This window comes from Sapajus apella, unplaced genomic scaffold (assembly GCF_009761245.1).
Source record: "Sapajus apella isolate SASKATOON/1434 unplaced genomic scaffold, GSC_monkey_1.0 scaffold114, whole genome shotgun sequence".
Classification (NCBI taxonomy): Eukaryota; Metazoa; Chordata; class Mammalia; order Primates; family Cebidae; genus Sapajus; species Sapajus apella.
This window is the reverse complement of record NW_022437054.1, coordinates 5,204,354-5,219,537: the sequence shown is the minus strand read 5'-3', so window position 1 is coordinate 5,219,537 and position 15,184 is coordinate 5,204,354. Positions and strand designations below refer to the sequence as shown.

The 15,184-nt window shown below is 46.0% G+C and overlaps 1 protein-coding gene across 2 annotated transcripts in view; it reads right to left on the bottom strand.

The window, feature by feature from the left end:
* The window catches only part of CRYL1 (crystallin lambda 1), a 124,232-nt gene that overhangs the window by 25,884 nt on the left and 83,164 nt on the right, over positions 1-15,184 (bottom strand). For both annotated transcript variants that reach the window (XM_032260134.1, XM_032260135.1), the window contains exons 4-5: positions 5,295-5,456; positions 199-393 (exon numbers count right to left, since the gene is read on the bottom strand). In XM_032260134.1, coding sequence (XP_032116025.1) covers positions 199-393; positions 5,295-5,456 — 357 coding nt within the window. The remainder of the gene's footprint in view (positions 1-198; positions 394-5,294; positions 5,457-15,184) is intronic.

The following is a 15,184-nucleotide window of genomic DNA, read 5'->3' as shown; positions in this document are numbered from 1 at the left end:
GGAGGAGGGAAGGGAAGGAGGAAGGAAGGGAAGGAGGGAGGGAGGAAGGGAAGGGGAGAGGAAGGAAGGGAAGGAGGGAGGAGGGAAGGGAAGGAGGGAGGAAGGAAGGGAAGGAGGGAGGAGGGAAGGGAAGGAGGGAGGAGGGAAGGGAAGGAGGGAGGAGGGAAGGGAAGGGGGAGGAGGGAAGGGCACACACACCTCCACCATCCTCCAGGCCTCACTGATGATCGCATACTGCAGGCGGTTCAGAACAAAGCCGTCCATCTCCTTCTGGACTCGCACAGGGCACTGTCCAATCTTCTTCATCAGGGCGTGGGTTCTGTCCACTGTCGTAGGGGCCGTCTCCGGGTGGGGAACCAGCTCAACCAGCGGGACATAGTATGGTGGATTCACCTTAGGAGAGAGAGAGAAGTGGGGGAGTCAGGGAGACAACCCTGGGTTTGGGGCATTGCTCCCACCCTGAATGGTCAGGAGGCGCAAATGCATCTTTGGAAAGGTGCCTTTAGATTCAGCGGCCAACAACAAGATACTTGAGAAAGAAATGTATTCACAAAGGTGAGAGGAAAAGGGAACCTGGATACAGAATTCTGTGGTTTTGTTTTAAAACAATTACCCAAAATACAAAGTTGGAATTTGGAGGAACAGCTAGCCATCCTGTATGTTTGTGGCTGATCTTCAAATCCCTGGCCTCCCCAGGACAGAATTTCTGTGCTCCCACCCGCCTTGTCTTCAAAGCTTCCTCCCACCCCACCACCCTCCGGAAGCATGCCTTCCCGTCTACAGTCACCACAGACTCTGACACTCTTCTGTGTCAGTGTTAAAAATTATTAGCAGGCTGGATGCGGTGGCTCACGCCTGTAATCTCAGCACTTTGGGAGGCTGTGGCGGGAGGACCACTTGAGCCCAGGAATTCAAGATCAGCCTAGGCAATATAGTGAGACCCTGTCTCTACAAAAAAATCAAAAACATTAGCTGGGTGTGGTGGTGTGTACGTGTAGTCTCAGCTACTTGGAAGGCTGAAGTAGGAGAATCACTTGAGCCCAGGAAGTGGAGGCTGCAGTGAGCCACGATCGTGCCATTGTACTGCAACCTAGGTGACAGTGCCAGACGCTGTCTCAAAAATAAATGATTAGCAGTGTCTTCCCAAAACCTGGTATTTCCTCAGTTCCTCCACATTGCACCTTAAGCGTCTGTCTCTTCCAATCGAAGGTCACCTTCCTGCTCTAGATATCAACAGTCATCCACACACCTCAGCCGGCCCTGCACGCCAACAACCCCAAGACAGGAAGGCGTTGTCCCGGCGAGGGAGCCCGAGGCAGGGGCCTGGACTTCACTATTCGACTGTGGTGTCCTTGGTTTACTTTGAGAAACTGTTCTTAGAGATTCCTCACAGAGAACTAGCAAATGTCCAGAGAAAACAGTGCTTGGTAGAACCTGACTGGCCTGAGCACTGAGCCAAGTGTATCGCAGCAAACTGGTCCCCAAATGATGCTTTTAAATGCGTTTTCCTCCACCATATGGGTGACAGGTAGAATGTCACATTTCCTAAGTGATGCGTCCATGAGCAAAAGCTTCTATTTCAAGGTGACGCCCACAGAAGAGGGAAGGAGCAATAAGGGGCGTCGTGGGCACCTGCTCTGCCCTCTTAGGAAGCAAGAGAAGACTTCAGGGTGGCAGTGCGCGGGGCGGACTCAGAAACACGGCCCGAAAGGGTTAGACAGACACAGTGGCTGCGCGGGGCCGGGGCCTGGGCGGGAAGGCTGCGCGCCGGCGGCCCGAGCACAAGGGGCGCATTCTTCCCGCCGCCCGGGCCCCGTGTGACCGCGCCGACAGCGCGGCCGCCCACAGAGGCTCCCTTCACCCTCGCTCCGGGACCAAGCGGCGAGGCCCACGGGGCCGGCGGCGCCCTCGCGGGAGGCAGCCGGGCTGGAGCCTCTTGTGCCCTCGGCGCCCGCGGCTTCCCCGGCGGCCCGTCCTCCCCGGCGCGCTCGCAGGCGGGGCCCGGAGCAGGTCCGAGCGGCCGCGGGGCGGTGCAGGTGCCAAAGGCCGCCCAGAGCCCCGCGCTCCGCAGACAGCAAGCCCGTGCCTCCGGCGTTTACCGCCCCCGGGGCTGACGGCTTCAGCGTCAGACGGGAGGCAAGTCCGAAAAGGCCGAGCACAGGCAAGGGGCGGGGAGGGGCTGACCGGTGGCCTCCCCCCACGCCCACCGCGCGGCCCCCCTTCCAGGCAGGCGGGCCATACAGCAGGCCCCTTGCTTAGAGGCCGCCCAAGACCCCGCCAGCTCCATAGGACCACGTCCTTCCCAGACTGAACTCAGGAAGAGAGAAAAGCAGGAGCCTCTTTGTAAAGTGCGGCTAAACTATCAGTAGAAAACTGCCCCTCCATCAGCGCGAACACAGAGCCCAGTAAGGACACACTGCGATGCGCAGTGCACGCCACTGTCACCACAGGCCCCAGCGCCACGTGCTCCTCCCCCAGCCCCCCACGTGGGAATTCCGGAGTCACTGCCACGAGGAGTCCAGGAAACAACACAAAGTCACTGGAGAAGAAAAACGTCCAGAACAGAGCAGGGCTGCATGAACAGCCCCCTTCCTGGGCCTTCAGTGTGGCCGCCAGTGGCTCCAGTCCCGGGAGCCCACCCTAAAGCGCAGCCTGAGCTCCTGCGCTGGGCGCACATGCTCATCTGGCCAGTGCCTTTCGCGACCCCCGACCGGAAGTGTGGCCCCGCTCCAGGGGGCCCGTGGCGGTGGGACGCTGGCTGCGGGCCTCTCTGTGTGGGTGGGGACAGAAGCAACCTTTCCAATCTGCTGAATATCCACTTTTGCCACGGCATGAACAGGCCTTTTTTCTTCAACCTATTTTAGGTCCAAGCAAAGATTACCAGTGATTGAAATAAAGGGCCCCCAAGCAGGGCCTGGGGCTGCAGGCTGAGCCGCTCCTAGCTGGCCTGGGGTCTCCGCGGAAACTGTGGTGCCTCAGAGATAATCACTGGGTCTTGATTCTGTAGCAACTGCCTGTCCACTCTCCTAGAGGCCCCGTGGGGTGAGCAAGAGGTGGGGCCAGGTGGCGTGCCTTTCTCCTGCAATTCCAGCACTTTGGGAGGCTGAGACAGGAGGCTTGCTTGAGGCCAGGAGTTCAAGGCTGCAGTGAGCTTTGATGGCACCACTGCACTCCAGCTTGGGCAACAGCCGCAGAGACAGAAAGAAAGAAAAAAAAGAGGGGGGCAGCTGGAACACAGAGGAAAGGAAGGGAAAGATCCAAAGACCGCTAACTCAGGTTATCTGGTTTTGCTTTAATTAACATGAGTTTTGTTTAAAAATAATTTGTAACAATAAGGAAGATTAATTTTTAAAATAAGCCCTGGACTTTATGCTGTTTCATTAAATAAGTAAGCAGTAGTGTGATGGAACAAGAGTAGGAGGGAGGGAGAGAAGTGTCATTAATCTACAGTTACCAAATTCTGCTGGTCTGGGGACTGTGCTGGGTGTGAGGGAGAAGAAAGTGACTCAGGTGTCCTCTCACCCATCTGGCAGTTTAAAATTAAAGAGACGCAGTAAAGGTCTTATCAAAGAATTCAGGAGGTATTTTCTGAACGATTTAATTTAGATTAGTTTTGTTTTAAACTAACTTAGAAGCAAAAACATGGGTTAGGAATGAGGAGGCTGACACCTTCCGCTGAAGCAATCAAGCAGCAGCCTAGGTCTCCGGGAGCCCTTTTTACGCACACATGTATGTCTCCAAAGCAAAGGCATGGCAGACTTCTCAGGACTTGGTTTCCATCAGGGTCCCTCGAATGCTAATCTCATTCCTATTTGAGTGGTAACCAAATGTGGCTGGTTCTCTTCTACTTCTATGCATCTCAGCCTCCTTATTTTATAATCGTTCCTCATTCTTTCCGTCCTCTCTCCCAGGACCATGCAGCTATGCAAATGGTGGTCCAAGCTGCCGCTCTTCTCAGCACGTAAAACCGGGCAGGCATCTGCAGATCTGGTAGGCATCTGTTACCTCCACACTCTAAATGGTTCTTGCCCAGAAAGAGGAATTGCCCAGCTCTTGATCCTAGGCCCTGGTCACTCAAGCTTGGAATACTGCTCAAGTCCTGTGACATCACTGCTCCCCTCTCTGACCCGTCTTCACCCCAGGAAGGACGTTCGTGTTGCTCTCCCCAAGCAGCGCCTTCACCACATCACACTGCTGCTCTGGACCCAAGCTGCCTGTCCCAGCCTGCAGAGTAACCCTCATGACTCTCCAAACCCAGCTACTACTGAGGGCTCCCATGGCTGCAGGGCATGTGTGCTCATCCCACCAGGCTGGCCTCCCACAGTTCTGCACAACGAGCTTGCTCTTGGCCCAGGGTCTTTGTTTATGCTCTTCCCCAGCTTCAGACCCTCTCTTCCCCTCATCAGCCCAACCAGCTGCTAGCCAGGCTGGGCCCAGCGCCTCTGTGTTGCTTCTCCCTGATCTTATCCTCTGGCAACCTGGTGGTGCCAAGGGTGTGGTCACTATTATATACTATTATATTTATCATAGCTTGCGCTAAGTCACCCTTCCCATTCCAACAGGCTGTCCTGGTTCTCCAAGGTCACAATGAACTCACAGTTCAACTCAAATGTTGCTCACTGAATCTCCTCTCTCATTCCCCATTCCTCACCTCAATACATTAACCACTAGAAGATTGCTTGAGTGCTTGCATGCCAATTTGAAACTCATTGTCCAGGGCACCTCATAACGCACTCCTGGCAAATAAGCTTGCACAGTTAATTACAATGAGGGGTGGAAGGGAACCATAAGGAAAAAAAGTACTTAACGTCAGACCTACAGTCAGAATCTCAGAAGTGGGACCCAGAATGTGCATTTTAACAAAACAGATCCTACTCTGAATTGCGTTGAGTAAACTACACAGTGCGAGTGACATATCTGTACAATCCTGCCTGATGTATACATTTTTGATGTAGCACATTTATACTGATAGTAGAATTTTGTGTTTAGTAGTCAGCCTTCTCAGCTACACAGTTACTTGAGGTGAAAGCCTCAAAGCATTGCTCACGTGGTACACAGATAAAAATCCAAGGGATTTTTGGATAAAATTCGTTTTTAAAATACTGGTATTGCACAACTCTGTAAATACAATAAGAACCACTGAACTACACAATTTGAATTGGTGAATTGAGTAAGTGAATTATATCTCAATAAAGCAGTTTAAAATACTAATGGATTCGGGGGGGTCCAAGTTATTGACCCCCCCACAAAAACAGAATGATATACAATCAATCCTCTGGATTTAAAATACTCACAGGATGAGCCACGATGCACTGCTTCACATGGACCAAGCCAGCAAACAACTTGGAAGGCATGAGACAAGAGGTGGAACTGCTTAAGATCACTCGATCATCAACGATGGAATCTAACTGAGCAAAAATCTTCTTCTTCAGTTCTAGGTCTTCTGGAACACATTCCTGGAAAGGACACATTTAAATGACTGACTCTTTGTGATCACTCGACTCAGGCCCCAAGCAAAGCGTTTCATGTTTGTTTCATTCCTGAAACAAACCACTTTGAAAATGACGAGGTTCAGCATGTATCCCAAAATATGGCAACTTGGCATTTGAGAGAGCAGCGGAAGCAGGAAGGTCCCTTTAACCTTCGCCTCCCTCCTCCCCTAAAGCAGGCCATGAAAGAATCCTCTGCCCTTCCCTTGAAGCAGCTCATAAGCTCCTCATTCCAGAGGTGCCCCTCATACCCAGAGAAAAAAATCTCCTTGTCTCTGAAGACACAGGGACGAATCTGGACCAACAGGCCTTGCCAACTTCCCTCTAGTTTCATGCCAGCTAAATCATACCCTTTTGTCCCATCATACCTCTGTCCACTCTTGATCAAACCTAAGCAGAAACGTACAGAGGTTCCCCTATGTCTTGGGGTCTATACTTCCTTTTGAGGCTCCTGTGTCACAAAAACTTACAATAAATACCTCTGTATGTTTCTCTCTTGTTCATCTATCGTTTGTTATAGGGGCCTTAGCCATGAACCTTTCCATAGGTGCAGAAAAGATATTACTTGTTCTCCCTTACAAAAGCCACCAGCAAGATTTAAAAACAATAAAAGGCTGCTGAAACACATGATAAATCTTGATAACTCTAGAAAGTGGGTGATGAATATATGGGAGTTTTCTGTACTTCCTCATTGTGAATAGCCTGACATTTCTCATAATAGAAAAGTCTGCCAACCATATGGGGGTGGATTCTACAAACAAAACACACAACAGCACCCTAGGTAAACTGCTGTAAACATCAGTAGTTATCATCAACAATTATTTTCCCTATCGGCTTTGACCATCAGATCAACAGATCTTCAAGGAAAAATCTCATCCTCACAAAATGAATAAATATGTTACGTCCATAATTCCAAAAAGGGTTCTTGTGAATCCATTTCTAATTGGAAAAGATCCTCATTTCCAAAAATCTAAAACTACATTAATCCGGGTAAGGGAGTGGGATAAAGAAGCAAATTTGGATTAAATACTGGAGATAACAACCTCTCTGAAGTTCTAATTACAAAGCTAGAGTGACAGTGAGAAGCACGTTGAAACACCCAGCGCTGACCCACAGGCGAGGTGTGTTCCCTGCCACATGAGGATGAAGAGGGATGGAGGCGGACCAGGTGGAAGATGTAAGAGCTGCTCTGACACTCTGCAAATACTAGAGCTGTCCTTCCCCTCCTGGCATCTGCAGCCCTCGGATCACAGCAGGGGTCACTCCTAACCAAGGTCCCCGCTCACCCACCGGGTGCTGCAGGGGAGGAGGCAGGGTCTCCCAGCATTCCCTGGTGACTTCAGGAGGATGACTCTCAGTGTGGTGCAATAGCCACCCCATCAGAATCAACTGCATGGCTTGTTAAAAATGCAAATTACCTGGCTCCCATCCTGAACCTACTGAATCAGAGTCTCTGGGGGTGGGCTCCAAGCATCTACAGTTCTAACAAGCATCCCTGATGATTCCTATTTCCACTAAAGTTTGGGAACCACTATTCTGAGGTGTGTATCCAAAGCGTGGGTCCCCAATGCTCTCGCTGCAGTGTGCCACCAGATGCATCCTCCAGGGTCTCCCCTCCGTCCCAACTACTCAGGGACAAACGAGGTGCCCTGGCAGGAACTGGGAACTGTATTAGCACTGCACCCATCTCATGGTCTCTAACCATCTGACCAATTTTACTAAAATATTAAATTTGCGTATCGTATTAGGTCGCGAACACAGTATAAACACCAGCAGATAACAAAAAATGTGTAAACACGAAATTCAGTGCTGAAGAACTACTAGAAATTACATCAGAATCACCCCTCAAAAATAAATGTTTTCAAGTTTAATTGAATAATACCTAAGGGTTAATATCTTCTAATACGTTGAAATCAGTTGTGTAAATAGTGTGACATGAGTTTTGCTTCTATGTCCTTTACAAGATTTTTAACGTTTTATTCTACGTGTAGGGAGTGCATATTGGATTTGTTTACACCTCTCAAAAATATAATCAAACCATGTGAATCTTTTTAAAGAAACAAAAGGTCTCATAAGCACCACATCTCAAAGACAGAAAAAAAAAATCCGTCATTTAAGAACTGTAAAGCCCATTGTGTCAAGTCCCCTTATCCACAGGAGGAAAAGAGCTACAGTAGCTGGCTCATTGTAGTGAGTCATTCCTGGATCAGTTAAGTCTGCAAGTTGGGTTAAGTTTAAATGGAGCCTTGTAGCAAAGCCAGAGACGAAGAATGATGCAGATCCTGTGTAAGCTCATAAAAGAGTCTCTGTGAATAGCCTTATTGTAAGCCTGTCGTGCAGATTCTCCCCTGAAATTCTATGCCTTTCTTCAGATCATTTGATTATCAAAGAGGGAAGAAAACCTGAACCAGAGGAAACCCAAATCTGTTACAATTATGTAAGAGTTTTTAACAGCACATTTGCTGGAAGTTTTGTTGCGGTAGTTGTTGCTGTTTTTAAGAGTGACCCAATTGTGCTGGATGTGCTGGGCTGGGATTATGAGGATGCTGTCCATGTCACAGCTGAATTTATTTCCTTGCTATTATTTATTCAGATACTCTCGGTCTGAGAAAGGGAGTCTGACACATTTATCAGGACCTTCCTCACTTGCAGTTGGTTACAAAGCTCAGAGAAGCTGCAGTCATTCTCTTTGCCCTAAGGGACTGGGGGCAGGCAGGGAAGAATGCCAGTGAGACAGCTGAGAAGGTACCTGCCCTCCCTGTCCACACCAGAGAGACGCAACCTGTGCACTGTCAACTCTGTCTTTCAGGGGCGCTTTGTAGAGACAGGCACCAAATGTGAAGCACTAGCAAAAATTCTACCACTACTAAAGGGAATCAGCTTGACTTTGCTTAATGAAAGGCTGGCAGCATCTTTCAAAGCACGGACTTGTTTGTTTGGGCTTTGTTTTGAGGCAGGGGAGGGAGACACAGCGCATGACAAATAATATTCTCACGCACAACCACCATTGGCAGGCCCAGATTTTGACAAATAAAACAAAACTCTGGGGAGAGGTAAAGCACAATGTGACTTCCCAGTTCTCACAACCATCTGTCAAAAGGATCACCCTCTTCCTTAGACTGATCACTGGCTCAGCAGGTATCCCCAGCTGACAGGTGAGGCAGAGTTTAGACACCGTGGTTTTCCCCTGCCTTTCTTGAAGGGAGGAAACAACGTGATGCAATTCCAGGCACGACTTCTAATGCTCTCTAACTTGTATTTTTAAAGTCAATCACTTATAAACTTCAGTTTTTGACGGTTAGTAAAAGTTACCCGTGTGGTTCATTCAACTCATTAGGACCCTGATGTGGAAAACTGGCGGAGCCGCAGCAAGTCTGCTAACTGGACCATTCCCAGGGCAAGGGCGTGCTGGCTAAGTATTCACTTCTGAAGTTTACCCACTTACTTATGCAACATACATTTTCCAAAACATATATTTTCATGGTGAAAATAAAATTTTGTTAAGTTTGTTGTTGTTGTTGCTAAATCAATCCAGGCATTTTTTTTTTTTTTTTTTTGAGATGGAGTCTCGCTTTGTTGCCCAGGCTGGAGTGCAGTGGTGTGATCTTTGCTCACTGCAACCTCCACCTCCCAGGTCAAGTGAGTCTCCTGCCTCAGCCTCCCAAGTAGCTGGGACTACAGGTGCACGCCACCACACCGGCTATATTTTTAGTAGACATGGGGTTTCACCACGTTGGCCAGGCTGTTCTCGAACTCCTGACCTCAGGTGATCTGCCTGCCTCAGCCTCCCAAAGCACTGGAATTACAGCATGAGCCACCGCACCTGGCCAATCCAGGCATTTAAAATAGGCATCCTGTTGCTAGAAAATCTGTATTTGCTAGTGCAGAATATCTGGACGCAGCCTTCAACGTGCTTTCCAGAAAGAAAAAAACAAATTAGCAGACTTCAATATTTAGGGTACTTTACATGCAAGGATCTATAAGGTAATTTTAAGAGGGAAAGACGTGGTAAGAAAGGAAAGATGAGTTTGAATCCTACTGCAACCATGGCAGAAGGAAATCCACTCTCAGGTTGGAGACGGAGGTGTTCTGCATTGTAAATTCTGTTAGCACTAGTTACATCTCCAACTTCAATCTGCCTAATTAACACCCCAGTTTCTCTTCACCATTTCTCCCAGGAGCACAATCTTGAAAATCTGTCAGATGAAAGACTGCTATGGCAACACTTTTTAAGAGGTGGACACCATAATTACTATTTTAAAAAATAAGAATCTTTTTGCTCTAGAATAAACAATGTGTTAAGTAAAAGGGAAAAGAGCACATCTATTTTCAACATCACAGGCAACCAACTGCACTATGCTCTAACCGGGGTCTCTTTTTTTCCATAAAAATCAAAATAAAGGATTTCTTTTTTAATTTTTTTTAAAAAGCATATTACAAATCCTAAACAGTTCTACCATAATCGAGAACAAATTATACTCACTCAAAAGAGACCTTTCCAAAGTAAAAATCAGTGTAGACTGCATTTAAGAATGTGACTTCCTGGGGCTTAGGTGTTCCAGTTACAAGGATTATTGTTGTTTACTTTAAAGAGCAGTCCTTTCTCCAGGTGACCACAGAGAACCCAGAGGCGGCCCCCGTGGCACATGCATCAGTTGCTATCCTGATGATGTATCTGTCCCATCCTCATTCCAATAGTTTTTGTACCTTTTATGAAATCATTTATTTAGAATTGTGTTAAAATGCTTGACATGAAAAAATAATACAACTGAAAATATTCCATTTAGTCCTGCAATGATATAGATTTGCTGCATTTCTATTTCTCACGGGGAAGAAGTGAGAGTTTTGAATACAAATTTTTTGGGGGACAGAGTCTTGCTGGAGGAGTCCAGGCTGGAGTGCAGCGGTGCGATCTCAGCTCACTGCAACCTCCACCTCCCGGGTTCAAGCGATTCTTCTGCCTCAGCCAGAGGAGTAGCTGGGATTACAGGCGTGCACCTCCATGCCCAGCTAATTTTTTGTATTTTTAATACAGACGAGGTTTTAGCATGTTGGCCAGGATGGTCTCAAACTCCTGACCTTGTGATCCGCCCACTTTGGCCTCCCAAAGTGCTGGGATTACAGGCATGAGCCTGTAACAAATCCCTTTCTTGTTTTTAACAAAGTGCTGGGAATAGCACAAAACATAAAATTGGAGAATCTTTAAGTACAGAGTGAGTTTTAAAACAGAAAAATGGAAAATAAAAAAGTTTGTGTGAAGGATATTAGTAACTCACAGTAGCCAGCAATCACTGAGACCATTTATTACCAGTGAGGAATCTCTCTGAATTCCAGGTGACACCTGAAACTTTGAGAGAACTACACAAGTTACTTTCTACATAATGTTTTTTTCTGTCTCTAGGTTAGACGCATATGTATGCATTTTTATTGATGTCTCTGTTTGTAATGTGGCAATTCTCAAAGCTACAGCAGGAAGAGAAAAGTCTGCTTGTGAGGTTTGTGGAGGGAAAGCAGAAATTGAAATACTCTTCTTGGCCAGGTGCAGTGGCTCACGCCTCTAATCTCAGCACTTTGGGAGGCCGAGGCAGGAGGATCATTTGAGCACAGGAGTTACAGACCAGCCTTGGCAACATAGGGAGACTTCATCTCCACGAAACATTGTCCAGGCATGGAGGCGTGCTCCAGTACTCCTTACTACTCAGGAGGCTGAGCTGGGAGGACTGCCTGGACCTGGAGGTCAAGGCTGCAGTGAGCTGTGACCGCATCACTGCACTCCAGCCTGAGCGGCAGAGCAAGGCTCCGTCTCCAAGAAGAAAAACAAAAACAAAAACAAAAAACTACTCTTCTTGTTGAGAATAAATTAAATAGATGTTTATAGCCACAACACCTTGTTACTGCTTTGAGTAAAGCAAGAATTTGCACTTGATTTAGTTTGTTAGGATAATAACCACTGTTTTCTGAGAACATTCTCATTTTTGAAAATTCAGGTTTGTTTCACAGTACCATGAAACTAGTTTCACTTGCCACCTGACTATAAAATAATTGCATAATGTTATAATGTTTTCAACAGGAATGCCATCTTCAAGTCAATAGCGATCTGTACCTTGAATACATCCGCCCACAGGAGAAACCAGGGAGTGAAGCCATTTTTGCCTACAGTTGAAAAAGTGCAGTGGCTCACACCTGTAACCCCAGCACTTCGGGAGGTCAAGGTAGGTGAATCACTTGAGGTCAGTAGTTTGAGACCAGCCTAGCCAACATGGTGAAACCCACCACTAATTTAAAAAACACAAAAATTAGCCAGGCATGGTGGTGGGTGCCTGTAATCTTAGCTACTCAGGAGGCTGAGGCAGGAGAATCACTAGAACCTGGGAGGCCAAAGTTGCAGTGAGTCAAGATTGCGCCACTGCGCTCCAGCCTGAGTGACAGAGTGAGACTCTGTATCTAAAAAAAAAAAAAAAAAAAAAAAAAACTAAAGGAAAAGTGCATTTAAAGGAAAAGTGCTTTAAAGTCTATGTTAGGTATTCTTTTTTCTAATTAATTTTTTTAATCAACAAGAATGCACCTATTTATGGTATGTAACATGATGTGATATATATATACATTGTGGAATGGCTAAATCAAGCTAACTGTCGCATCCATTACTTCACATACTAATCATGTTTGTGCTAAGAACATTTAAAATCTCTCTTAGCAATTTTCAAGTACACAATACGGTGTTATTAACTCATGACCATGTTGTAGAATAGATCTCCTGAACTTAATCCTCGTAAGTGAAGTTTTGTATTACAGCCTCTGTGATTCTTCCCCACCCCACCCAACCCCTACCCCATAGCAATCACCATTCTCCTCTACTTCCATAAGTTCAGCTTCTTCAGATTCCACATATCAGTGAGGCCATGCAACATTTATCTTTCTCTACCTGGTTTATTTATTTATTTATTTAGAGATGGAGTCTCACTCTGTCACCCAGGCTGGAGTGCAGTGGTGCAGTCTCAGCCCACTGCAACCCCAGCATCCCATGTTCAAGCAATTCTTCTGCCTCAGCCTCCTGAGTAGCTGAAATTACCGGCACATGCCACCACACCCGGCTAATTATTTTTTGTATTTTTTAAATAAAGATGGGCTTTCACCATGTTGGCCAGGCTGGTCTTGAACTCCTGGCCCCAGGTGATCCACCCACCTCAGCCTCCCAAAAGTGCTGGAATTACAGGCATGGGCCACAGTGTCTGGCCCTGTGCCTGGTTTATTTCATTTACCGTCATGTCCTCTAGATTCATCCGTGTTGTTACAGATGATAAGAATTCATTCTTTTTATGGCTGAATACTATTTCATTGTGTATATACAGCACATTTTCTTTAACTATTCATCCACTGTAGACACTTAGGTTGATTCCATATCCTGGCTGTTGTGAACAGTGATGTGATAAACACGGGAACGCAGATATCCTTCCATACGCTGATTTAGATTCCTTTGGATGTATACCCAGAAATCAAATTGCTGACTCATATGATAGATCTAGCTTTAATTTTTTGAGAAACTTCTATACTGTTCTTCATAATGGGTGTACGAGCTTACATTCCCATTAACCATATACAGGGGTTCCCTTTTCTTCACGCCCTGTCCGGCACTGGTTATCTGTGGTAGGTATTCTAAAAGGCAGTTTTTCCCATCTCAGGGTGACTCTCATTGCTGAGACAAGAAGTTTACTGTAAAGAAAGATGTTTTAGCTAGGAATAGAGGTTTTTGAGATTAGCTGGGCTTACAAACTTTAAGCAGAAATTTTAGAGCTTTTGAGGAACAAATTCTGGCTGTTACTTTTAGAACACAGCTTTTTTTTAACATTCTTTAGCTTTGACAATCAGATGTTATGTTTGTCTCACTTTTCTTGATTCCTTTCTTATCCACTTAATCTCTCTTATCTACGTAACTGAAGAGAACCATAATCTTATTCTCCCCTTTTTAAAAAAGAGGTTTATAATTCTATCTGTAATAACACACACGCTGCATCTATTTTAAATTTTGTTCTTAAAAATGTAATCAAGTTGCTTTTTCTTTAATAGACTTTGTTTAATCTTTTCTGTGGGTCAAGAGTTGCTAATACAATTTTAGTAATCCAGCCTGCAATTTTTAACATAATTCTGGTCTGTGGCAATATAGGAAGAGTAGACACTTGGGGGTCATACAGAAATTATGGGGCTACCATGATTGTTCCTTCCAGTTCTACAAAACATGCAGAAAGCCAACAAGCAGTGTGTTCTACTCCAGAGACTATATAAAGAAGAACATACTGTTGCCCCTCTGTTCTTAAATGAGTCCTCCCCACCCCAAAACCATGAAGGTTCCTGGAAAGAATCAGACTCAAGGGAAGGTATGGTAGGATCACCACTTCAAAGGTTTGCATCATTCACACAAAACAGAGGCATTCCAGATCTCATGGCATGGCACTGTTTAACCACAGTCCTGAGATGCTGACCTCCTATCACTAAAGACAACTGACTAATTTATAAGGTGCTAGTCATTATAAGTGTATATATGTATTTGCTCATTTATTGGTTTGACTGCATGTTTGTTTATGAAAACCAACCTTTGGCCTACAATAGGCTTCAACTAAAAGCATCCCCACACCAGACTTTCCCAACAGGCATGATATGGTTTGACTCCGTGTCTCCACCCAAATCTCATCTCTAACTGTAATCCTCAGGTGTTGAGGGAGGGATCTGGTGGAAGGTGATTGGACCACAGGAGCGGTTTCCCTCATGCTGTTCTTGTGATAGTGAGTTCTCATGAGGTCTGATGGTGTCAGAATTGGCAGCTTGCCCTGAGCCCACTCTCTCTCCTGCTGCCTTGTGAAGAAGGTGCTTGCTTCTCCTTGGCCTTTTGCCACGATTGTAAGTTTCCTGAGGTCTCCTCAGCCATGTGAAACTGTGAGTCAATTAAACCCCTTTTTTTAAAATAAATTACAGAGTCTCAGGGAGTATCTTTATAGCAATGTGAGAACGGACTAATACAAGGTACCACAACAGCTATGTAAATCAAGAAAATGCATACAACCCTGAAAACAAAGGTGGATAGGCAGCTTCGTGTCAAGCTGGTTAAAAACTTAAAAAGGAGAGAAAGTGTGTGTGCTAATAAAAATTTCTTCCTTAAAACTGATGAAGAGTAATAGTTCTGGCAATACGACAGACTAGAAAACCTAAAAGTTCTCCCTCTGCAGGTACTACATGATTCTATACAAAATGAATTGCCCTTTAAAAAGAATAGCTGAGTCCTTGAAAAAGTAAGGAAAATCACCAGGTGGAATAAACAAGGAAGCTAAAAAACCAAGGCTGCCAGCGTTAGAGCTGATCCTGAGGCCCTCTGGAGTGGGGAGTAGATGTCAGTGGTCTGGGTGAGGAATCACAGGCCCTCAGTGAGGGCTGAAACCAGCAGCCACATGATTCAGGGAGCTGGCATCAAGACCTCCGGGTTAAAACTGAGACCCTCAAAAGGCTCTATTTTCAGTGAACTGGTCAACTAGTTAAAACAGAAAACAGCCCGCCTGCTGAGGGCAAAAACAGGGAAGCGTGTCTAGATTTGGCCACCAATTGGGAGGGTCACAGGGTGAAGGGAGGAATAAATTAACATGTGAATTCATATTCATAAGCCTGAATTTTACCCAGGTTTGAGGTTCAAAATTATACTAAACCTGTGA